Raw genomic sequence first — 24,380 nt, 5'->3', positions numbered from 1 at the left:
CGAGCAGGGGGCTGGATGTGGGATGGCGGTGACTCCGGGGTGGGGGGGCGCGCGGCAGGGTGTGCGTGTTTGTGAGTGTGTTTGAGGCTCGTCGAGCAGCAGGGGAACTTGAAAACTTCCCTGCGTCCAGCGAGGCAGATCTGCGACCGATCGGGACCGGAATCGGCTGCTCACAGTCCCGCTGTAGACCGACAGAGGAGGACCGGGGTCCGGTTCTCAGCGTTGGAACGATTTCCGGGACATCATGGATGATTTAGGTAAGTTCGCCCGCCGTGAACGCAACATTTACACGACGTGTGTGTGTGCGCCAGTGTGTGTACGCGTGCGTGTACGCGTGCTGTTGGCGCAAACAAACGATCCCTGCGTCGGCGCAATATTGAGCCGAGCAAAGGCTTTTTATGCTGCTGTCTCGGGGGGGGGGGGGGAAGAGAATCAGCCGTGGACGCGTGTCCAGGTGGGTTAAGTTCCCCCCGGTTCCACTAAGCTCAACGCGGAGGCCGTCCGCGCGGACACGAGGCATCACTTCCATTGAGACAGTGATCCCGATTGACGCGCGTGTACGCTGGTATTTGGGTAAAAGGTAGGAGCCGTGCGTGAGCCGACGCGGTGCGCCGCTGTGGCCCCATCCGCCCGGCGGGTCACTAACTTTTTCAAGGCGAAATCTATAAATCGGACAACAGGTCGTCTGACGTCTCACGAGACGGTGACCATTGAGAGAGTCGTGGACAATGGTCACAATCATCCGGGGGGGGGGGGGGGGTGCCCTTGCCTCTGCTCACAGATGAGCGTAAAATCTTTCCCAACTTGATGAAATTGCATTGAAGAAAATGTGATCCCTGAGGCCAGGTTATGGTGACAGGAAGGGTGTGCAGGGCTCAACACCATGCACACGAGAAACCCAGCTCTCCAGATCCACTCTGACCGGTTTTGCTTTTGCCATTATTTCTGTTAAGTTTACTCCTGTCATTAATTCCTGCTACAAGCCACTCTGAGTTCACTCTTTCCACCGTTTTTAGCCTGGCAGTGCGTGCAGCCCATTGAGACTGCTGCAGGCCATATGGGGGGGCATTTCACAAGTCACTTTCCATAATGAGAACTGATTCACAAACAATACGCGGACACCCCCCCCCCCCCTCATTAAAAAGCAGAAGTAACCATGTGAAGTAATCCAGTGTGTACGTATTAATGTTCTTGTTATTGAATGTGCCGTTTGAGTTGTCCCCTGGCAACTGTCAGGTTAAGTTTAGCAGGACACCGCGAGACGCATCCGAGGAGTCGGGTTCATTGGGTGCTAAAAACAAACACCACAATGCATGCATGAAGTCAACGGGGGGGGAGACAGACAAATGTCCTGGGATAAGAACGCCCGAAAACGGTCTTGGAAGCTGCAGGCGAACCTGCTCTACGTGTCCGCATCATGTTTGCTCCGCAGCAGAACCTGGGTCCATCTAATTGAGGATAGCTCACTGGTTGACACCTTGGTGGCAAGAGTGTACCAGGAATACTGGTCATTCTATATCCAGTCAATATTTATGGATACCTTCTCGGCTTACGTGGGCAAAGGGCTTTCCTTAAAGTAGCAGCTTTAAAAAGAACGTTACTCAACCCAGTGTAATTATCAAGTCACGGGGTGGTAAATTCTCTCATCGTTTTAGCTGAGACCTGTAAAGCGCTGGCACTCAAACCTGTGCAAGGATGTAGGCTGCAGATATCGCTCGTGTCCTTTTGGATGCTGCTGGGATGAAAGCCATAGTGCCATTTATTCTGCATTTGTACATTAAAGTCAAGGCATTTAAAGAAGCACGTCCCAAAGAGCCAAATAGAGGAACTGCTGAGAGTCGTCCACATCAGAGAGGTAACCAAGAAGTAACCAACTTTTTAGCACAGTAGTTCTTCCTCTCAAGTGCAGAGCCGATAAGACCAAAAGCCCTTCCACTAACCCTTCCTTTTCAGCTCATGTCTAAGCGCTTTTTCCCCATCACCAGCAGCATTGGAAACCTCCCTAAAAGACACCTTTGCTGTGATATGCACGCTCTCACTCTGGGCTTAATCCCCCACGCTGCCCTCAGAACCAGCCATGGGAGCGGACCGGCGCTGCTCACATGCAGGGCTCCGGGGGGTGGATCAGGCCCACATGCAGGGATTTGGGCCTCCAGCCAAATTGTATCCTCCTGGAACACTGCACTGCCCCACCCACCTTCTCTCTCTCTCTCTCTCTCTCTCTCTCTCTCTCTCTCTCTCTCTCTCTCTCTCTCTCTCTCTCTATCTCTCCCCCCACTCCCTAGCATTCCTGTGGCTAACCACCACAGGACGCCGCAGGCTGCAATCTATTGACAGTTTGCAAGATGGCCCGGGTTTGCAGGAGAACAGGTTAGCTTTTAGGAAGATTTGGACTCAGGCGGATGTTGATGCTTGATCACTTGAGATGATGAGCTTTCAACTCCGGACGGTGGTGAAACACGGGAAAAGCGAAATCGCTTTAAAAAGGTTTCTTTCTTTGTGCTACAGTTGAATAATTTTATTGTGTCTTCCTTTTATTTGCGCAGTCCGCGCTATTTAGATGTCGAAGCGTGTTCTTTGGCCAACTTTCATTGTCCCCCCCCCCCCCCCCCAGCTATCAGCGCTGCCTTGCTTCACTGCTCTGGGCCTGCACCAACAAGACCAGCATGTCAAATAGCCTCCAACTTTCACGTGCTTTTACTCACTTTGATCCTCTGTACCTTTTTCAGTGTTTTCTTTCTTACATGTCTGCAAGGACAGCAACGGCTCTGTTTGTCTCTCGCGGATTTGTTTTACTGTCGCTTTTTACGGGCATCATTTGAAGTGAAGTGATTCCCCGGAGCGCTGTCAGCACAGCAGCTGCAGCGTTGGAAATGTCAGTCATGGATTGGGCGTGGGCGCAGCGGTTCTTTACTTGCACCAAACGAGATGTGATTCAGCCTGGATGCTCAACGGATTCAGAATGTAGCTCGCGTCATCGTTTGTACGCCAAAAGAAAAGAAAGAAAACCTCTGACAGCTCACAGATTCATTCAAGTGTAGTTGTGTGGTGTAGTTGCAGTAACCAACTTTCCCTTCTGCCCACAAGTTCTTCACCTTTGAGACTTGAAATAGATAGTTTGATGATTTAGGAGATGGGCTAACTCGCTGCCTTATCCAGAAGATTGATCCTAGACTCCCCCCTCTCAGCTGATTAGTCGAAATAACCCGGCGTTTTGGACGTAGTTGTCTAACATTTCTTAATATGTTTTCTGTTCCAAGAAATATTAAATGTGGTGGAGTACCTCTGTTTAACGTCCTTATTAATACATCTCTGACGTCTGAATGCTAAATATGAAGCAGACTGGGGGGGGGGGGGGGTTGTGGTAAGAATTCACCTGCTGATTAGAAACCTGCAGCTTGTTCTCTCAGCTGAGGAGAAGTCATGTGTGGTTTGGTTTCTGTGTGATTAAGCATTTACTAGCTGTTAATCAGTGACCTTTAAAGGTTACGAGCAGATAGTTTATTTTAATCAGGCCCAAGCATTTAACAAAATACCCTGGGGGTTTGCATTACTGGAAGTGTATTATCCGGGCTTTTTTGGAAGTTGAACCAGAAACTAGAAACTAAGGACAACGATCGCTCTCCCTCCCTCACTTCAATTATAAACAATGGCTTTTTAGGGCCCTTAACCTTATGGAAATGCAATAGTGAATCACTGAAATATAGGGTTTAAAAGTGCAAAGTAAGTCCAGACAAGGAGACTTCCCCTCATCGAAAACACCCTTTCAGTTAACTTCCTCTTCACTTGAGCTTCAAAACCTGGTAAATTACGCCTCCAGTAACCTTCAGCCTGATGCAGCAAAGGAGAAGCCTCCCATGATGAGTCTCTTGTGTGTGTGTGTGTGTGTGTGTGTGTGTGTGTGTGTGTGTGTGTGTGTGTGTGTGTGTGTGTGTGTGTGTGTGTGTGTGTGTGTGTGTGTGTGTGTGTGTGTGTGTGTGTGTGTGGGGCTTATAAACCACACGGAACACATGTATCTTCTGAAGGCTTGAGAAAATCTCTTGTATCTCCTCCAGGGTTGGTCCATCTGTTTTGACTTTGAAACTAAAATGCTGCAGGGCTTTCAAAACACATGGCGGGCTGTGCACACACACACTCGGGCACACAAACCCTCGTAGGCGACGCGCTCCTCTTCGCGGGGTGTGGACAGACCGCTCCGAGAGGGGGAAGCTGACTAAGCAGCGGCAGCTCGGCACTCGGGTCCAACCGGCGTGTCATCTCTCCCGGGGCCCAAAGCGCCCTAACAAAAGCATTTTTTTTTAGGCCTTCAAGCCCCCAAAACATATTTAGACTAGAATTCAAGCAAACTCTGCCCACGGTCCGGGTCTGTGTTGTGATGAATATAACATGCATGTCGTACAGTAAAGGAACTGCATGTGCCAGTGATGTTTTTTTGCTTTTTTTTTGCCAGTGAGGCCTTTTTATTGGGCGGCGTCTCGCCCGACGCACGCTTAAGCGGCAGGAAGTGGTCTCAGTTACCCCCCCCCCTCTGTCGTGGGGTCTGGCGCTCATGTAGATTCTTTGCCACTGACCAAAAGAAGAGCCTATTGTAGGTCACACACATCACGTTAGTCATGCGAGCTCGTGCACATGCCTCAGCGTGCCGCTCTTTTGGCGACTTCCTTAGTGTTGGCAGAAGGAAAGGTTTGCATTCAGTCTCCTTAAATCCTATATTTCTTTCCCGCTGTTTTCCGTTTTGGTGAGCAGATCATTGGCTTAATGTCAGTGAAGAAATGAAACCTAAGGGGCAGTTATAACGGATGTTTGGAGATATATATATCTGTGTCGTTATAGAGACAGTTTGTGTGTCCACACTTTTGACTGGTACTAATATATATGTGTCTGTGTATACACTCTATACTACACACATATATATATATATCTCCTTAAGGCTGTTCGCCCTCCATCTTGCTGTGCTGTGTTAAGCTGACTTGGTGATATTCTCATCCCGGCAGTGACAGTGACTGACAGCCGGGTTGATGCGATACTGCTTATGCTTTTGATGCAAGCGTTAACAGGAAAAGAGTTGGTGAGCGATCAATGTCACGAAAGGGAAACAACCAACGGATGTCAAAAGAAAAACTGTTGTAGAAATAAAATCTTTTTGCTCCTGTTCCAATGAATGGCTTTTTTGTCCTACAGTGTCAGATGTCCTTTCAAATGCACCTGTATGTTTTTTTTTTTTTTTCAGGCTGTCTCTTTAATTGGCTGCAGGCCTAGATAACACATTGCGGTTTTATTAGGAAATGGATTTGTGGTCGGCAGGTTTCCCCTGGCCTTGGCGCCGGTTTGTCCCAAACACGCTGCTGCTGCTACGGTCCCGTCTGGGATACAAAGCCTCCACAGCGAAGGCCTCCGATGAATCGGGGACTTGGAGGGGAGGTGCAGGGAAAGTGAGCAGGATCATATGCGTGCGTTTCAGATCGCCTGTGCCTCCGTTAGATGTACGATTGACATCTGGCTTGTTTAATGAGGGTCGTTCAGGAAGCCCAATCTAGACCCCACTTCAAGTCAATGACTGATGCTTGTGTCAGGATTACTGGTGTTGGCTTTTCAAGAGTTTACACTGCACACCCACACACGCTGCTGGAGGGACTGTTCTCCAGTGGGATGAGTTGGCCTTCTTTGCAGACCTCACATACTGTTCTCTCCATCCTCTTCCCTGTGTCCTCGTCCTGCCAAAGGGGGACAAAGAGCAGCTTGTTCCGGGTGCTATGACCTACTTCAACCCAGAACAGACGGAACCAGACCGATCTGATTAGGGGAAAGGAAAAACTACACGGACATTGATTTTCCATCTTCTTAGCAGGTCTGGGTTATGATTTAGAAATCTCACAAACTTTTTCTCCCAGAGCAAAAATGTCTTTTTTTCGACAGATGGATTTTTCTTTGAAATAAGATGACCTATTTTTAGATAAGATAGTGGTTTTCTATGATTTGTAATTGTGTCAATAATGTACTGTGACACATTCATTCTAACAGGAGTGGCGTGAACACGTCATCCTAAAGTGTGGCTTTGATTACACCTGCAGGAGAAATGCTGGGGATTGTTGCACAATACTGGTACATTTAATTGTAACCTGCAATATATGCAGAGTAAATATTGTGTTAATCCTTTCTTTTCGGATTTTTCACAGGTGCATTTGAAAAAAATATAGCAGAACGCACGTACACAAACTCATTTGTTTGCTTTTAAACGGAACATAAATGGTTCATAGCGTCTGTAATAAACGAACCCTTAGTGGCGCAGTAACATTTTTATTTTGTGCTCTTGCCGCTGTTGCACACAGATGCTGAAAATAGCCGCAGGGGCGACATGTAAACCACAGGAAAGCGTGTGCGCTAAAAAAACGGACTCGGTTTCTTTGTAAGGCTTTCTCTGTGGGGAATAGGGAAGCCGAGAGGAGGAAGACGAGACCGTCTTTCATCCTTCGACTGGTGTTGCTTTTGTCACGTACACTCTTGTCTCACTTTTATCTTTCAGTTGTCGTGGGTAGTCCGTTTTCTCCAGTTTAATGATTCAGTTCATTAGATAGTTTGTAGATTTATTTGCAGCAAGGATTAAAACACATTCATTAAACACCAGTCATAAGCCATGAAAGCAGTAGGTAAAACAATGGGAACATCTTAGCAAAAGCGTCAGGCCGATAAGCAGAAGTGGAGACAGGAGGGGAAGTGATGTTGTACTGTAACTACTGCAGCGTGATAATGACTTAAAATATCTGAGAGATCAGAGCTATAATTTGTAGTGTTGTAGTGTTAAAATGTGGCTTAAATTTAGTTGTTAGGCGAGATTCCTTTAGAAAATTTCATTCACATTAGATGATAGTTAATTAAATGTTGATAAGTTAGGACACAAACAACCTTTTGAAAGATTTTAAAAACGCACTCGGAGATGGGAAAGGTAATTCCCTTAAGTCCCATGAGCCGGATGGATTTCTCCACCAAGAGGGTCTGAGGACTTTGTGGCGACATTAGCATTTACTTCCTGTCCTACGCCTGGTAGAACGTGCAGCCTTTTTACGCACATTTGTCAAACATTCAGCGCTTTTGGGGGAAGGGAGACTCATCACAAGGCTAAATGGGTGTTCACGCTCTGTGAGGAAACCGAGAAAAGGTGTCGAGGCCGCGGCCTCTTGTCAGAAGGCCTTCTTTAGGGCCATCTGTTAGGTGATAACTTTATTTGACCAGAACTGGGTGAATTAAATTCTTATTCCAAGAATGTGAATATAAAACTGCCCTTAATGTAATATTATATTATTGTTTTCTTAGCGCTGAAGTAGAACTAGAGTTAAAATGTATTTCTGCCCAGCAGGTGTATATAAATTCAATATTTACCCTCCTTTAGTTCAGTTTTTAGCATCTGTCAACGCCTTAGTTAAATTGTCCGACAATTGATCTGCCAACTGCTGCCAACGCTCACCAGCTAGTAGCTAACGGTGTGTCTCTGCTGCAGGGCAGGTAACACACGTTTGATTTATCAAAGCTTGTTTGCCACAAAAAATTCATGCTTGTATTTTGTCTTTTTCAAAATGTCTTTTAATGTCAATGCAGACAGGAGTGTAATTTTTCTTAATCTACAAAAACGCCCTGCTGAGGCAGCAGGTATTTTTGGCTGTAATGATTATCATGCTGACTTTCACACTTGTGTCTTAACTGGGTTAAAATGAGGACGTTTTGGCCGTAGTGGTCGTTGAGTATTTAAGGGCTGAGACTGTCCTGTAGTCGTATTGAATAATTCAGAGTGGAGTACAAACTGCTGTGCAAGCAGTTGTATTTCTATGAATTAATTGCAAGAGCGTGCCGTGCCGCCATTGACTCTAGTAGCATTTGGACGTGGCAGCACCGCATGGATCAGAACATAAGGGAACTCCATCCAGACCAGCGTGAGACTGTAGAGCAAATGTAATCGAATACCTGGTATAAGCTGGTTGGGTGGTCTGTAATGTCCTACTGTTGCTTTGACCGGCATGGCCATCCATCACCCACTGGATGCCCCTGCTGCGGGTCGGGGTCGGGCGGGGAGGTATTTATAGTGGGCCTGGACGCCTCAGTCTGTCTCTGGTATGAAGCCTGGCCCGAGAGGCACCTGTGTGCCGTGTTGTTGTCGCCCTACTGTTGCACCACCTTTTGAAATGTGTGTGTCTGCTGTGATTTAATTTGCAGCACTTTGCCCACTGAGGCGCACCGAATGAACGCTGGCCTTCTGTTGGTAGGTAGCACAAGCCCCGACGGGAGTGAAGTGTAAATGCATGCGTGCGCATCTCGTCTGGATTGTGATGAAAGAGAGCGATTCTTCATCTATGGGATGGTCTGTCAAAATGTCACAATGAGAGGCCTTCTCTCCCACCAACACAACATGAAAGGCTGTCACTTCATGTTGACGCAGACACACAGATAAGTAGCTGAAGGTTGTTCCTTGTTTTTACACGCATGCATCGTTTAAAAAAAAAAAATGGCTTTGTCTAAAAGCCGAATATTTGTTTTCTCTCATCTTATCCCACTATCTTTTCGCTCAACTCTATCTCCACCTCTCGCTCGTTCTCTCATATTTGGAAGACGAGCTGTGGCATGTAAGGAATTCATATCAGCCGTTGTGCACCTTGCCGCATATCAGATTCGTATGTAGGAAATTAAAGGAATCGAGGGCAGGGAGACGCGAAAAGGAGGTCAGAGAACGCAGGTGAAGCGGCTGCACGGACCAAATTTTGCGACTGATTATTCATCCTGTTAGTTTCACTTTGGTGTCGGTGCATATCTCAGGAAATGCCAAGGCACTCATGAACCTCACAGATAAAGCCTGCTCTGTATCGCAGCCCTCAGAAGGAAAAAAGCCAGGGCTCAGGTCCTCTCACACGACTCGACATCTCCCCCTGCAGGTTGCCAAAGGTGGTGTCTTGTCACATTACATTTGATAGGACCCATTCCCTGAAGTGCTACATGGCTAAATAAACAAGATATGTGTTGAGTTGTGGACAGCCTTGATTCACTCACTGCCTTGGTCAGCAGTGATAGAGCCTCAAGCCGTGGGTGTGCGATGTCAAGCAGCCGGATGTCCTATCAGGGGTAATGGAGGCCTGCTTCTCTGGACGTCCAGGCCTTGTATTGATCAGAAAATAAAAGCATGGCTGCAGGATTGCTTTGATCACTTATGTTTTATTTTTATGTTGATTTTGACTATGAAAGGTTTCTGGTAAAGTGCTGTTTGACCATATTTCCTCCCCTTTGCCGTTGACACACACTCTGCAGATGGTTTCCTTCCCATACCCTCGTTTTCCTGCATCCACCTCCCTTTATTTGTAATCTCCCCGTCTTATTCATCTCTTCCTCTGCACGCTCCAATCTTTGCGGTCCCCTGTATATATTTCTCTCTCTCTCTCTTTCCTGTGAGCAACCCCATACGGAGCGGCGTTTGTGTAATTAAAATGCACAGCGTTCCTCTGGGAGGAAGGGAGTCTCCTTAATCTGCGTCAACCCACATTTTGGCCTCTGAGGATTCGGCGGCGGCTCCACGCCCGCACACACACTTCCCGGTTTCACTTGCCGTGTCTCCCGGCACTCCCAGCGCCATTCCTCATTGTTTGAGCACAGCTGTGCCCTGTCATGTCAAATTTAGTGTGGTGGACACTGTGTTTTTTTTGTTGCTGTTGACAGAGGGGTGACTGTGTTACATTGATGTAGACAGTGTGATAGATCTGGATGAAGCCTATTGTTCACACAACAGCGTGCTTCTCCGGAACAAACGGGTTAAAACAGAAGTTCGAACGGGCTCAAAAATTCATACAAGTCCTATCTTGCATCTCCAAAAGTTTCTGCCTCACCTCACAGAGGCTCAAGAGCGATTCAGGAGGCTCGTTTTACTTGGGTGTCTCATGCTGAGTTCCTCATTTTACTGTGATTCCATTTTTGGTCACTGGGGAGCTCGCGAGTCTGTGAGTCACGGTATGTTCCCTTGGCAGATGGGGCTGACACACCTCTGTGTGTTTATGTAGTTTGTGGATGGGTCACAGCATGCATGCAGTGAATAAGCGTAACCCGTATGCTGCTAGTATCTATGTTTACCGCTTTGCTTGTATACTCTTGTTTAACTTATAGGTGTGTTTTCCAACCACTTTGTTGCGTCTGGCTGATTTCAATCAACTCTCTTAGATATAAATGTTAGCATGCATCTCTCCTACAAGGCACCAGAATCTGTGTTATATTTTATATAGCCCGGGGGGTGTTTTAGCGTAACTCCATTTTGCAGCAGCAGAATCTTTATAACCAGGTCTGAGGCCAGTTCAGCTTCAGAGCTAAGTTGATTAACATCTCTTGTGTAAACAATCTGGACGAACATCTGTTGACTGAGGTCTCCACCAGCTGCAGTAAAACTTTGTTCTGACATCTGCTGCAGATGTGTGCCAAAGCCCTCCGATATGCTCACTATTTATTTATGCAATATTTCAGAGAAGTTTCTGGTCAAAATGTCTCGGTCTTCGTTTTTATCATAAATGCGTTGTAATATGTAAATCCGTACACCTTTTTATGAAGATTACAGGAGACTTTGAGGGTTAAGGAGCACATCTGTACATATCAGACATTACCTGTGATGTTTTCCCACGCTAAAGAAACTCTGTTGCATCATGGGTAAAAATGGGTAAGACGATGCCTCTGTGGTTACATAAGAAAACCTACACCTTAGTTCCCAATCTTGCAGACTTCCCCTTCTACGGGACCAGGAGACCGTGGTGAGCACACCTGCCTGTTTGGTTCCAGGCAGCTTTTAATGCTATGTTTTATCTCCATACTTGTTGTGAGTAATGCAGCTTTGTTGTTTTGTTGTTTTTTTGCCACTACCAAGTAAGAGTGTAGGACACAGAGCTGGCCGTAGTAGTGTAAACGGTGAGCTGTGTCCATTAATGAAACTCTGCTGTGAAACCCATTGAGCCGGCATGTTAGCCGGGCTAACAATGCTAATGCTAACGCTAAGCTGGTGTTTCCTCCCAGCCTGGATAACACTGCAGTCCAAGTTACTTCTCTACTGATGATACTCTGCTATACCAATTTCCTAGTTAAAGTTACTCATTGGAATGTGCAACTGTAGTTGGTTGCAGTCTTGACAGAGTGAAAGAGACAATATCTCAATAATTGCTATTATACTTAAAGACTAAATGTGGCAAAAGACAGTGTGAGTCATGAGAAGCGTAAGCAGAAGGTGTGCGGACATCGTGAAGGAGGGGCAGAATACACCTTTTTTTTTTTAAAACCCTTTTTGTGATACCACTCCCTAAGTTGGCCGTGCCTCTGTTGATAAGAGCTCTGCCTGCTCCTAACCTTCCTCATTTCACAACGTTCTCCTTCACCTGCCGCAACGTGCTCCTCTCGCCACAGTCCTCAAGAGACCTTTTTTTTTTTCAGAGGGTGGTCATTTTGCGTGAGTAGGATCTCTTTCTTGAGCTTTCAGGCAGCAAAGTTTGGAGCTGGCTCAGCAGCGCGCGGGGGGGGGGGGGGGGGTCGACCCCCAGGGCCCGGCGGCATTCATTTTAAAACCCTCCCTCTCCTCTTCCTGACCCCCCCCCCCCCCCCCCCCCCCCCCCGCCTCCTTCCTCTCGCGCTCTTGATCTCTTATGCTGATGGTAGAGTTAAGAAAAGCACTTCCTTCCCGGCAGACTGTCGGTGTGGGTCGCTCTGTTTCCCCCTTCTTCTTCTTTCTTTGGAATCCTCTATTATCTCCTCCTCACTTCCCTGGGTGTAACTTCTTGTCCTTAGTCCAAGGTATGGCTCTTCTTCTTGTTCCTTTCACCATGGTTTTGTCTTTCTTTGCCCCGCTGCTTTATTTTAGGATAGAGCTTTGCGGTCGGGTCTTTTTCGTTCAAGTTTGGTCTACCGAGGAAATGGCAGAAGTAAACACCTAACAAGGAAATATAGTTTGAGCCCTTCAGTCGAGCGTCCAAACCCCCCACCCTTTACATTCAGGAATACAACTTGATTGTAAGGATTCACTTGCTGTTCCTAACTAGGGTTTATTTGGTTTTGTCGAAAATATACATTGGATCATTAACTTTACATTGACAGTGTAATTGTCCTCAAAGGCCTCAAATATATTGTTGTAATAAACAATACAATAACGTTACCATTGTGCCATGTGCTCGTTTACTCACTGTGAGTGAGCGCGCTAAAATAAGCCCAGGTGTCCAGTAGTACAGTCTGAGCTGTTCATTAAACGCCCTATAATATCATGTGTCCTTCTACCTGCGGGTTAGGACCGCTAAATTAATAGTTTTCTGAGTCTGTGTTTCTTCGAAAATACAAATTACCCACAGCGTGCAGTGATGGCAGCTGTTGTGGTGTACGTGGTCCATTTAGAGTGTGTGTGTGTGTGTGTGTGTGTGTGTGTACATGGTTGCAGACTTGACAGTGAGCCTCTGATTTAAGACATGTCAAGACTCCAGGCAGACGAGGGTCAATGAGTAACCGAAGGAGCGGCAGTCTGCATGATTCAACCTTCACAGCTCCACCCCCCCCCCCCCCCCCCCCCCCCCCGACGTCAGGGCGCACGGACTTTGCGACCGTTTGTGAAAGACGCCGTCGTTACTCTTTCTTGTGTGTGTGTATACAAACCAAACTGTTCTTCTCCGCTGCGTGCCGTCCTTGGCCCAGCCTCGTCCGAGAGTACACTTTGCGGCGGGCCTGTGATTAAGAAAGTGTTTTTTGTGTTCCTGCAGATGCTTTGTTGGCGGACCTCGAGTCCACGACGTCCCACATTTCCAAGCATCCGCTCTTCCTGGCTGACGAGAACGCTTACTCCCTCCCCGTTGGAGGTCAGAACCAGCGGCACCTCTGCTCTCCACCACAAGTCCCGCCCTCGGAGCTAAACGGACTTGATGACACGGAGGTAACGAGCTCCTCGTTTGGATAATGGAATTGTTCAGTGAAACAACAATGCATCATTTAATTTAACCCTAATGTGACTTCCCACCCACCCACTCCTCAGTCCTTCAGCTCTGCTCAGAGAAGTCCTTGGTCTGGAGAGAGCAACAGTCCAACTCAACCCATTGGTGAAGAAGACCACGTGTACAGGTAGGCTTTTTGAATCACAACAGTGCATAAATATATATGAAAAGATTATTGTACCCTCTGAAGTTAGCAGACTCTTATTGATTATATTACTTCGCTAGATCTTTGTGGAATATTCTACAGTATGTTGCAAATTATAGTAAAGGCAATAAAAGGAGGAATAAAATGGTGAGCGTTATCTTATTGACACACACACACACACACACACAAATCTCCCTTTGGGTGTTGACTCATCTGTGAGCCAGATCCACTGTCCAAATGATGCCAGTGTCAAAATATAGCATCACTCTCCGTCCTTGACTCGATTATAAATATTCTCTCTTCATCTGTAGTTTCCCTAACAAGCAGAAAAATAGTGAGTCATCAGCTGCCATGAACTCAGCCTTGGGCAGCAACCTGTCCGAGCTGGACCGCCTGCTGTTGGAGCTCAACGCTGTGCAGCAAAGCACCCCGGCCTTCCCCACAGAAGGTACACACAGGGGTTACTTTTCCATTTGATAAAATGCTCTCCCGTGGTGTCAAAACAGGTGTTTTTGCAGTTATCATTATGATAAACAACGCCCTGTGGATTCGTGAAGGAGATGTATTTTTGCATGGTTTTCCTGTGACAGAGGAAGCAGCCCCCCCGCTGCCCGCCAGCAGCGTCATCCACCACGTCCATGAAAACGGAGTCGCCGCTCCGCCAGGCAAGGCCCCGCCGCGCGTGTTGGAGAAGCCCAAACGCAGCGCAGCGGCTCGGCCGATAGAGGACGTACGGCCGAGTGTAGAGAGCCTTCTGGACGAGCTGGAGAACTCTGTGCCCTCAGCCGTGTAAGCGATGTAGAAATCATGCCACCGGGCGTAGCTGTTTAAATCAAGGATGCCGCATTTCAGTTTTTAACCCCTGGATTGACGGTGTTCTGTCCTTCCTTAGTCCCGCGCCCTTGGTTGTGTCAGAGGGACACACAGGTGGACAAGAGGAAACTCCAGCACAGCAGCAGGCCAGGATGTCGGCCTCCTCTGCCACACGGGAGCTGGATGAGCTAATGGCCTCCCTGTCCGACTTCAAAGTCCAAAGCAATGTGAGTATGGTAGTTGGTCGCTTTTTGGGTCATGGGGGGGGAGGTTGGCATACTGGATAGAGGATGTTTATTTTTGGCATTGTGTAACTGTTTAGAACTGCGCCGCAGATGTTTAGGGGCTTGCTTGACTGGGAAATGAATTCAAGAAAGTAGGAGGACACTAATTTCATTCAGCGTATTTTTCAGTTGCTGTGGTTAAATGGAAATGCTGTAGCTGTTCATGGTGGAAACAGATATTCTGCTGCTTTTCTGTTTTTCGTAAATTTCCCTCATACCCCAATCAACTTTTACAGTGTTGCAATGGCATAAATGAAGTGACCGGAGCTTCGTCCTTGTCATTTTTAGACGAGAGAGTATTGTTCCTGCTCTCTAGACTAAATTTGTTCAAATAAAACAAAAAACTAATTTAGGTATAATTTTGTAGTATTTATTTAAAGAATTGTGTGAACCCTGCAACTTTTCTGTCCCTTGGTTCTCAATGTGTCTCATCTGGTCTCTCTCTCTCTCTCTCTCTTTTCTCTACCACTGTTCATGTCTCGTCTCTGTGTGAACACTGCGATCGTTATGTCAATGCACCCGACTCAGTCTGGCTCTCAGTCGTCTGTGAATCAGGAGGCCGTAGAGCCTTCACTGGTAGCTGGTTCCCCGGGAACGACCCTGTCTATAAACCCTGATATTGGTTCAGTGGATACTCTCATACCTTCTAGTTTCACTACTCCGTCCTGTACCCCTCTTCCTTTGGAGCTCCACATCGATGAAGATGGTACTTCAGCCACGCCGTCTGCGGCTGGGTCCACGTTAGTCAACGAATCGTTCAAGAGCCTTCAGTACTCCCGGATCCAACAGATCAATCGTGGTGGCAGTGTGACGTGTGAGATCACTAAGGAGGAGAGCCTCCGTGTCTCTAGTACCACAAAGCCTCCTAGTCAAACGGAAGACCACGCGTCCATCACCCAAGTCTCCGCTAGTAAGATCTCTAGTGACAGAGGTTCTAGTCCAGTAACCACTGCCGGCGGCTCCGGTCGAGTAGTTGTTTCAGGGAGCTCTAGCCCCGTTAGTCTCTCTATAAACCCCGGTACCATTGCTAGAACCCAGAGTCCCAGTCCACCTGATCTTAGGCGCTCCAATCTAAATTGGTCTTCAAAGAATCCAAGCCCAATCCCTAAAAGCTACAGTCCACTTTCTATAAGTCACACCCCAGCAGACAATAAAAAGACTCCCAGTCCAGTAAAAGTCACCAGGCCTTCAAGTCCAGTTCCAAAAAGTGTTTGCCCAGAAATAGTTCCCAAGAGTGCAAGTCCAGTGTCAATTCCACGACTTTCAAGTCCAGTTCCACAGACTGCAAGTCCTGTGACAGTCCCTTGTGCCTCTAGTCCAGCACGGGTGTCCAAGGGTTCTAGTCCTGATACATTGCCAATGGCTGCTTGCCCAGTAATACTCTCAAGGATTAATAATTACACAGTCCCAGGTACCAGTAGTCCCAGAGCTTCACCTCTTCCAGCTGCACCATCAAACAGCCTGTCCCTCCGACTTACAGAAAAGCAAGACGGTGAAATTATGGATTTAATGTGGCCGTGTCGGGAACCTTTATTAGATGATGCTTTAGACAAGCTCTTAGCCCCCAACTCCTCCGGAATGAGCGACATCCTGCCACCTTCTTCCGTCACGTCCGGAGATGGAGACCGCTTTTGGGAGGAGGAAGACGGAATTTACCCGGATCTCAGCCAAGATGGAACCCTGACACCCATGACCGATTGCAGCTGGATGGATGAGTGTTTCACCCCTTCGACCTGCCCCGGGACACCCGATGCAACGCTGGACCTTCCTGCGCAGCAGCCCTCTGCTGTCGATCGACTCTCTGCTTCTGGCCAAGTAGGACGCTCAGCTGGACTCTCCCAAAATAAGCTGCAGGCCAAAAAGCTAGAGAATCCATTCTTTTACTATTAATTACCACATGGCCTAAGATAAGATTCTCAGACCATAATGGCCGTGTTGCACAGAGTGTGTCTCTAGTAGCCAAAAGGAGCTTATATTGTGAGAGCCACTCCCGCGCACACAAGTGCCTTGAGCCCTCCATCTATGTGTTGTGATGCATGTGGTGTCATTGCATTGCAATAACAAAATGGGAGAAGGAGGAGAAATCTCCCCGTAGACACTGTTTGTGGCGGATGTCGAAAGCTTTGCTCGAAGGGACGTTTTTGCGCGCCCCGACTTGCTCCAGTCCACATTGCTGTGTTAGTCACAGGGCTTGGCCTGGCCCCAGATGGTGGTGATACAAATACTGTAGGGTGAATATTCGTACTGCTGCTAATGCAAGTATGCACTGGGAATGTGCACATGCAATTAAAAGGGCATACAAGGACGTTGTTTATTTTATCTTTGACTTGTGCAGACCGATGTGCAAGTAGTTTGTGACAGGCTTGTGTTGCCGTGCTGTGGAGCATGTTGTGCCTCTGATTCCTATGTGACTTTGAATGATAATGGAGGGCTGTGCTTTGCATCTGGAGGCAAATTTGAGTGAATATTTGAGCGCTCAAGCACGGGCTCCAGAACATTTTGACAAAAGTAAGTTCTGGAGCCCGTGCTTGAGCCTTTTTACCGCTGCGCCGGCACCGTTCTGCTCGTGTTTGCATCCCGTCGTGGACTTTCTGGTTGAGTGGCAAAATCTCAGCTACCAAATCCTCCTCATGTCATCTGCCCTCCAGCTGAAGTCGGTTATCCGCCGCACCAAAGAGACCTCCAATGTGCATCCGATGTTCAGGGAAGGAATGTTGCGACGTAAAATGGGACCGGTCATTGTGAATAAGAGCAACTCGCAAGACCGACTCATTATGGAGCTCCAGGGGAAACTGGGAATTGGGCGAGTGGAGCGCAAGCGAAAACAACAGCCGGACGATTGGATGACCGAGGGAGTCGTCGTCATGTCCAACCCACAGCGAACGCGGGACGAAAGGGTCCAGCCATCTGTGGATAAGGTAGACATTGTAGAGCCAGTGCTATTCAGTGCTGCTCCGGGACCATCTTAAACAATCCGTCACTCTGGTGGTTCAGCTTTGTTTTGCTTATTGCTTATAAATTCACTGGGAAATATGAAATAGTTATGATGGTTCATCGTATTGGTAGAAATATTGTATTTGTCTTTTGACATTCAGTCTAAACAATTTGTTTTGTCGTGACAATTCAGTTTCTTCACCTTTTCCTTTCCCTCATTCTGACGTCTGCTTTCCTGTCTTTGCTGTTTCCTTTTTCATTCTTTCCCCCCCAGATCATCATCGTCCCTCCCGAATCCCCCGCCCCACAGAGAAAAGTCATCCCCCCTCCGCAGTCTCCCCCAGCACCCAAAAAGTTACCCCCAGTGAAGCAGACTCCCCCGCCACTGCCTCTGCCCCCTCCCCCACCCGCCCCTCCCCCCCCTCGAGAACCCCCCCGTCCTCCCCCCCGAGAACCCACCCCTCCTCCTCCCCCCAAGGACCCGACCCCTCCTCCTCCCCCTAAGGAAGATACTCCTCCCCCCAGGGAACCTACGCCTCCCCCTTTCCAGCCCCCTCCATCACCTAGCCCCCCTCCAAAGCCCGTCACGCCACCTCCGCCTCCCAAGGTCTTTGTGTCAGTGGGCTGTCAGACCGAGTATGACCCCGTCTTCCCACCAATGCAGGCATGGACCCCCATTCTTCTTCCTTCTCTTCTCAGCCTTTCTTCTAAACTTTGCTCAAGTGTGTTTTTTTTTTTTTCTCCAGTAATTCCGGTTCAAATCCAAGCAGTTGAGCCATATAATTTGTCTGGTCATTTGCACGTGTTTTCAACCGCCGGTGTCTATTCGTGCCAAGTTGCAGCAGGTAGTCTCCTAAATGCTTTGTATGAAATCCAGTCGGGCCGGGGTTGTGGTGGGAGCTGACATTCAAGCTGGAGAGACTGAGCCCCTTTTCTAATTCCGACCTCTGACGGCGCCGAGCGCTGTGTGTTCAGAGTGGAGAGGAGCGTTTACAAGCTTAGAGGCAAGAGCAGTGTAACAACCCCCCCCCCTGTCCTGCCATGTTCTCGTTACCCTGTCCTGCCATGTGCAGGAATGGAAGACTCGCGGTGCAACTGGAACCCCATCAGCCCCATGACACCACGGTTACCAGCACATTTATAGCTTCTCCCACAGGACTTCCGTCAACAGGTCGGACGAGGTCAGATGCAAGCAGGTTGAGGTTTAATGTCCTGTGCCAGCCCTCCTTTAATAATCTGTGGTGTCTTTAGTGAGGAGGTTCAGGTGAGGACTTGAATAGAATGAGATGAATGAGCGCTGTACCGGGCAAAGTCTCAGTGAGAGGCTATTTTATTGGTGTGTGTGTGAGCAGGGATGCTATTTTCTCTGTCGGTGGAATTCAACAGTCATGAAGCTCCAATCATCATTTGAGATGGTTTGTGTTTGCGTCCACTGCTCTAAACACATTCAAACACAAGCTGTTGATGTTGGACTTCGTCATCAAATGCCTGCAAACATGGATTAAGATTAAGATGTTTTTTTCGTCCTGGCTATTTTGGCCACGGTTTGTGTTGATATTGGAAAGAGGAGACGTCCAGATTTTCCTTGGTTTACCTACCAGCGATCCAGGGAGAGATAAATGTAACAGACATTCACAAAAGCCGTTACATAAAAACATACGAACCACGTTTGCAAATGATGTGCGGTCACAAGAAGGTAAGTCTAAAAAAAAATGATCACGCGTAGTTATTTGTTAGTAAAGCCTTTTTGGTATTTTCTGTTCCACAGATCCAGTCCCAGGGAAAGACCTCTCCCACGGGTCCCCCAAAACCAGCCAACAAGCTGGACAACATGCTCGGAAGCCTGCAGTCCGACCTGAACCGGCTCGGAGTCCAGACGGTGGCCAAAGGTGTTTGCGGAGCCTGCAAGAAACCCATTGTTGGGCAGGTGATGATCAGCTGAATCAGACACACGCACGCAAGTCCCCATAGATTCACGCCGTGGTCGGTGCACAGACCGCATGACTTTGTTTACTATACGCAGACGAATAAACATAGTATGGATAACCAATTAGGCTTATAAAAACATCTTCTCCCTTTTTCTTTTCTCGGTTAAGAATGTGAACGTGAAGTGTTGGCCTCCAGCTCCGCATATCTCAGGCTGTGCTGATTGCGTGAGGTCCAGAGCCAGTCAATCTATCAAATATTCAGCTCTTATTTTTTTGGCAACCAAAAAGTGGGGCAATAAAAAGTTAAAGCTTTTATTGTTTCTCATTACATGACTCGGGACATTGTGAGATGAGACTTTCTATTTAAAGAAGCAGGATTGTTCTTATTTGTGAACCATGATCCATCTGCAATGGACTCGAATACCCTGTTTTTACACATTGAGTTATGATATTTGCTGCTGTTTGCAATATCCCCTTGGTTGTTTGTTTTTTTGCATGCAAGCCTGTGGAAATTTTCTCTAGTGAACCGGGTCTTTCCCTCAGAAGTTAATTTGTGTTTAATGCACTGTGTCTCCCTCACCAGGTGGTAACGGCCATGGGCAGAACGTGGCACCCCGAGCACTTTGTGTGCACCCACTGCCAGGATGAGATCGGCTCGAGGAACTTCTTTGAGCGAGAGGGGCAGCCTTTCTGTGAGAAAGACTACCACAACCTGTTCTCACCACGATGCCACTACTGCAATGGACCCATACTGGATGTTAGTAATGCATACATTAAATTACACACACACACACTCTGGTACATTCACCATGATGGATATTTATATTTATTTATTCATAACTTAATGGATTAAGGCCTTACAGGAAAAATCACTACATGGGGGAGGTATCCTTTATTTCTAAAGCAGACACACACAATCAATCCTAGAGGCAGTAGGAGGACATGTATTTGCCCCGTGCATGTAGACGGACTCCGATCCTCTCTCACAATGCTCATTCGTAACCTCATAGTGACACTCCCGTATGGAGTTTCCAGCCTTTGTTCTTACACACACACACCACCCAAATTAACAGCTCCTTTTATTCTTTCTTTCGCCTCTTCTCTTTGTCAGTCTGTCTTTGGCCAGCCATCTTTTTACTTTTAATTGTTTACATTCAAATCTTCTATGTTTTTTTTTACCGGGGGGAACCACAACATTTTAGATTTCTGAATGAAGTAAATCATTTGCTTGACTCCATATACTTATTCAACATATATGTGTTAAACATTTGGTTTTGATTGTGAATTGCTCAGTGCTAATGATTCTGAACCCTTTTCTTTTTTTATATTTATGGATTTAAGTTGACTCTGCAGATGGTAATTTACCTTTTTGTGTTTTTGTTCTGTTCTAATGGATTCAATGTACTTTTCAACACTACACCCACTGGTGGTGAAGCCAAGAATCACTCGTGCTCTGACAAGAAGTTCACAGTTCTCGCGCAGCTCCACTAACGTAGCAGCAGAGCAAGTTTTAATACCATCTCTGACCATATAAATATGCTTCTAGCTGATGCTTCTGAGAACGGCTATCAGGCCTGGAAAACATGAGCTCCCAGTCACGGCAATGACCAGCACCTCCCACACGGCCTCTGTGGACTTTCCCTGCGCTCTCCTGGCGTCTGACTTTCCATCACGTTTTGTTTATTTCGTCCCTAATTGCAAACATGCATGCATACATGTTGACTCTCTTTTAGAGCAGACAGTTTTTTGCAGTGCTTTCAACCTTTTTTACTGATCTACCCCCTTATTTCACCTTTCAACTTAAAAAAAAAAGGATTTTTCAATAAATGCTCATTTTAAATGAATTTAAACTAATTTAAAAATCTCAAATACCCCTTTGAGTGCCTTCACATACCCCCATTTGAGAACCACTAGTTTTCATGTCACACCTTCCAGCTGAAGAAATATAACGACTGGGCGATTGGTTGTCCTTTGTTTTACAGAGAGTTGTGACCGCTTTGGACAAGACTTGGCATCCAGAGCATTTCTTTTGTGCCCAGTGTGGAGCCTTTTTCGGGCCAGAAGGTACCGAGCGTTCACCAATCATCAGCATAACACCTGGCTGAGTAAAACAAGAGCAATGTAAACTTCCCATCTGCCCAAGTGAAGCATGCGGTGAATCGCTGTGTGTCTTTGCTGCCCTGTAGGTTTCCATGAGAAGGACGGGAAGGCGTTCTGCAGAAAGGACTACTTTGACATGTTCGCCCCGAAATGTGGTGGCTGTGCCCGTGCCATCCTGGAGAACTACATCTCTGCCCTCAACTCACTGTGGCACCCTGAATGCTTCGTGTGCAGGGTGAGCCTCTCCACGTGTCCGCGAAAAAAAAAATGTTGTGGCCAATCGCCGTGTATTTTTAAACCTCTTCTCTTCTGATTTTGCAGGAGTGCTTCACGCCATTCATCAACGGCAGCTTCTTCGACCACGACGGCCAGCCGTACTGTGAGTCGCACTACCACGAGCGCCGCGGCTCGCTCTGCTCCGGGTGTCAGAAGCCCATCACGGGCCGCTGCATCACAGCCATGGGCAAGAAGTTCCACCCGGAGCACTTTGTGTGCGCCTTCTGCCTTAAGCAGCTCAACAAAGGCACCTTCAAGGAGCAGAACGACAAGCCTTACTGCCAGGGCTGCTTCGTTAAACTCTTCAGTTAGACAGTGGGCTTGTGTATGAATGCGTTTGTACACCCGTATACACATCCATTTTACTTGTCTGGATGTGTGGATGCGCGTGCCCTCACATGTTTTAGCATGTATGAGTCCGTGAATCACGTCATAAGGTATTAACCCTTGGCATGGGAGGGACTTCCCCAGGCTGTCCGACCTCTCAGGCTTGGCCTTTCAAACTTTTGCTAAAGACATTTTTAACAGAGCCCAAAGAGATCTTTTATTTAAAGTTTTCCTCGAGTGTGCAGCAAAGAAAATAAGCCCCGCTGATTTGTAAATGTTTTAATCCCCCCCGTTGTAGCGCAAAACCTTGCACCATTTGATGGTTTTATGATGATATCCTGAGACAGCTGCTTAATTGCATGGACCATGGACAGTTGACTTCAAGCAGTCTTAGAAAATGTTGAAAGTTGAATACATACCGCTCGGCCAATGAGTGGAACAATCAATGACAAATATGTATTTTTTTAGCTTTAGAAACTATTGAGGTGCCATTTAAAAATGACCATGAAACAACTCATACATGCGCGCACACACACACACACACACACACACCAAACCCATCCATCTTTTTCTTTACTTCTTTAAAATACCACTTTGCACACTCCAACTATAGATCTCTCGATGAGACCGTCTTAAGGTGCATTTTACAAGAGCCAGATGTTAGCTAGTCCTTATTTTTCTACTGTTTTACTATGAAATTGAACCTAGAGGTTTTCAGCATACATGGGATTCACGTTTGTGCTCTTGTGAATTCATTATTGCCAATCAGGAGAGAGATCCAACATGAGTATTTAAATACATTATGCCAAGATGCACCTGCTCACCACAAAGTCTGCACAGCGTCAGTTACCCTCAAATAAAGTGAAACGCTAGCGACTGATGACGAAAAGTAAGTCAATAAGAATAATATTTGTATTACGGAAAATACGGTTGAACTTACGATTGCAATTTTAAACAAGCCAAAACAAAGTTGATTGTCTTTACTCCACTTTAAAAGTAAAGATTGTCATGCTTTATGTAGTTTAATTCAGAAAAGAAGTTTCTCCCATATTTTACTATTGCTACTGTCATGAATTTATCACTGTTGAATCGATTAAAAACCCTGGTTCAAGATTTAAAATATGATGATGATTAGAAGCTTTGCTTTCTTATATGTGGAGTTTTATCAGCAGTGGCTGCCAGTTGCTGTTACAATCAGAATCTAAATTTGTATTCCTATAATATGCTCGACTTTGTGACAGAACAGTGATTTGTGAAAAAAAAAAATATATCTATATATATATATTTGAGCTGTTTGGGTTTACACTGATATGCAAAGAGCTGGCTCTATTGGCATGCAGGCTAACAATAGTTTCAGTTCTCACACGCAACGAGTACCAGCTTTGATTCCAGGAAACGCAGCCCTAATTATTTTCACTTTGAGTCATGATGTTCGCACTTGGCTCACTGATAGAAGCTGGATTTTGGTGTTAGCTGGTCAGGAATCAGAATACGACACCAAGCCACAGCCAAGCCTCTAGCAAAAGTGACGTTATGACTCGTTTCATCTTTATTTTACATGAAGGTCAGTTTTGTGCCATTTTTGGGACAATAATACTCGTCTGTAATTGTGATTCACTGTGTGCACAGAGTGAATACCCAGTATTTACATTCATATGGTTTTTACTTGATGTTTCTCTTGTGTCAATGCAATAAGGTCTCATACACTGTGGAGTTGTCAGCTTTTCATTTGATTCGACTCTTTATGGGCTGAGCTCTAGCAGAGCTTCGTCTGCTGTGGTGCAACTTAACACCCAATAGTTTACGCTGAAGGACAAACGGTTCATGCCGAGTCCCTCGGCTGAAAGTATAGTGTACACTTGTAGCTGATTCAGATTGACTGGAAGTAACGGGGACATAAACAGGAATGATGAGTTCTTTGCCCCATGCATATGTATGTGCTTACAATATACTGCCTTATCGTTTTTGATCCTGTCAAAGAATTCATTGAACAAAATCTAAGCTTTTTACTGTTAATGACATTAAGTGAACTTTTCTTTGTAATTTAAGACATTCTCGTGAAACTTTACAAATTAAACTTTCTTGTGAGCCACACATTTTTCTGGGTCTTTGTGGGTGGGGTTTAAGCCCATGTGGGTCCTGATTACTGAATGATTATAACTGCTGCAAATAAAACAAGTTTTTCTGGCATTTTTGTGTGTGAAGTTGATGATTTTGTGTTTCTTTTCACCGGTTTATTTTGTGAACCGTCAAGTATTGAACCCTAGGTTGTGAAATCCTGCAGAAGCCCAAATCAAGCTTATATGATAAAGCTCAGTGAGCCCTTTGTGATTTTGAAAAGACAGACACATGAACTAAACATAATTAATTTATCACCATGTTTCTAGATTCATTTAGATATTGAAGCGTTTTTGTTGCAGAATTTATTAAAATAGTGCCTCAGTGATCATTGCAAACTCACTGCACACAGGGAAAATGTTGGCAATAATGTCGGCGCTACAGTCGATGGCGAGCAAAAATCATATTCTCAGATTCAAGTTCATCATTAGTAAGCTTACAAACCTGCCATTCAGAACGACCAGACTTCCTTATTAAATTTAAT

The 24,380-nt window shown here is 46.4% G+C and overlaps 1 protein-coding gene across 5 annotated transcripts; it reads left to right on the top strand.

Annotated features, from left to right (window-relative positions):
• On the top strand, positions 1-23,968 carry LOC119230036 (paxillin-like). 5 transcript variants are annotated; one of them, XM_037490982.2, is made up of 11 exons: positions 12-257; positions 12,744-12,913; positions 13,013-13,098; positions 13,428-13,564; positions 13,707-13,905; positions 14,009-14,156; positions 18,916-19,074; positions 19,659-19,832; positions 21,058-21,139; positions 21,262-21,410; positions 21,497-23,968. In XM_037490982.2, exons 1-11 carry the CDS (start codon positions 245-247, stop codon positions 21,761-21,763), a joined length of 1,584 nt encoding a protein of 527 aa, XP_037346879.1. In that variant the 5' UTR covers positions 12-244; the 3' UTR covers positions 21,764-23,968. The 5 variants fall into 5 exon arrangements, with proteins under 5 accessions (XP_062420034.1, XP_062420037.1, XP_037346879.1 ...); XM_062564050.1 differs by lacking the exons at positions 19,659-19,832; positions 21,058-21,139; positions 21,262-21,410; positions 21,497-23,968 and adding exons at positions 14,742-16,028; positions 16,862-17,131 and having other exon boundaries at positions 1-257; positions 17,422-18,983; XM_062564052.1 differs by lacking the exons at positions 12-257; positions 19,659-19,832; positions 21,058-21,139; positions 21,262-21,410; positions 21,497-23,968 and adding exons at positions 11,388-11,452; positions 14,742-16,028; positions 16,862-17,131 and having other exon boundaries at positions 17,422-18,983.
• The last annotated feature ends 412 nt before the right edge of the window (positions 23,969-24,380 follow it).

This window comes from Pungitius pungitius, chromosome 8, assembly GCF_949316345.1.
Source record: "Pungitius pungitius chromosome 8, fPunPun2.1, whole genome shotgun sequence".
Taxonomy (NCBI): Eukaryota; Metazoa; Chordata; class Actinopteri; order Perciformes; family Gasterosteidae; genus Pungitius; species Pungitius pungitius.
This window is presented reverse-complemented; position numbering and strand designations above follow the sequence as displayed.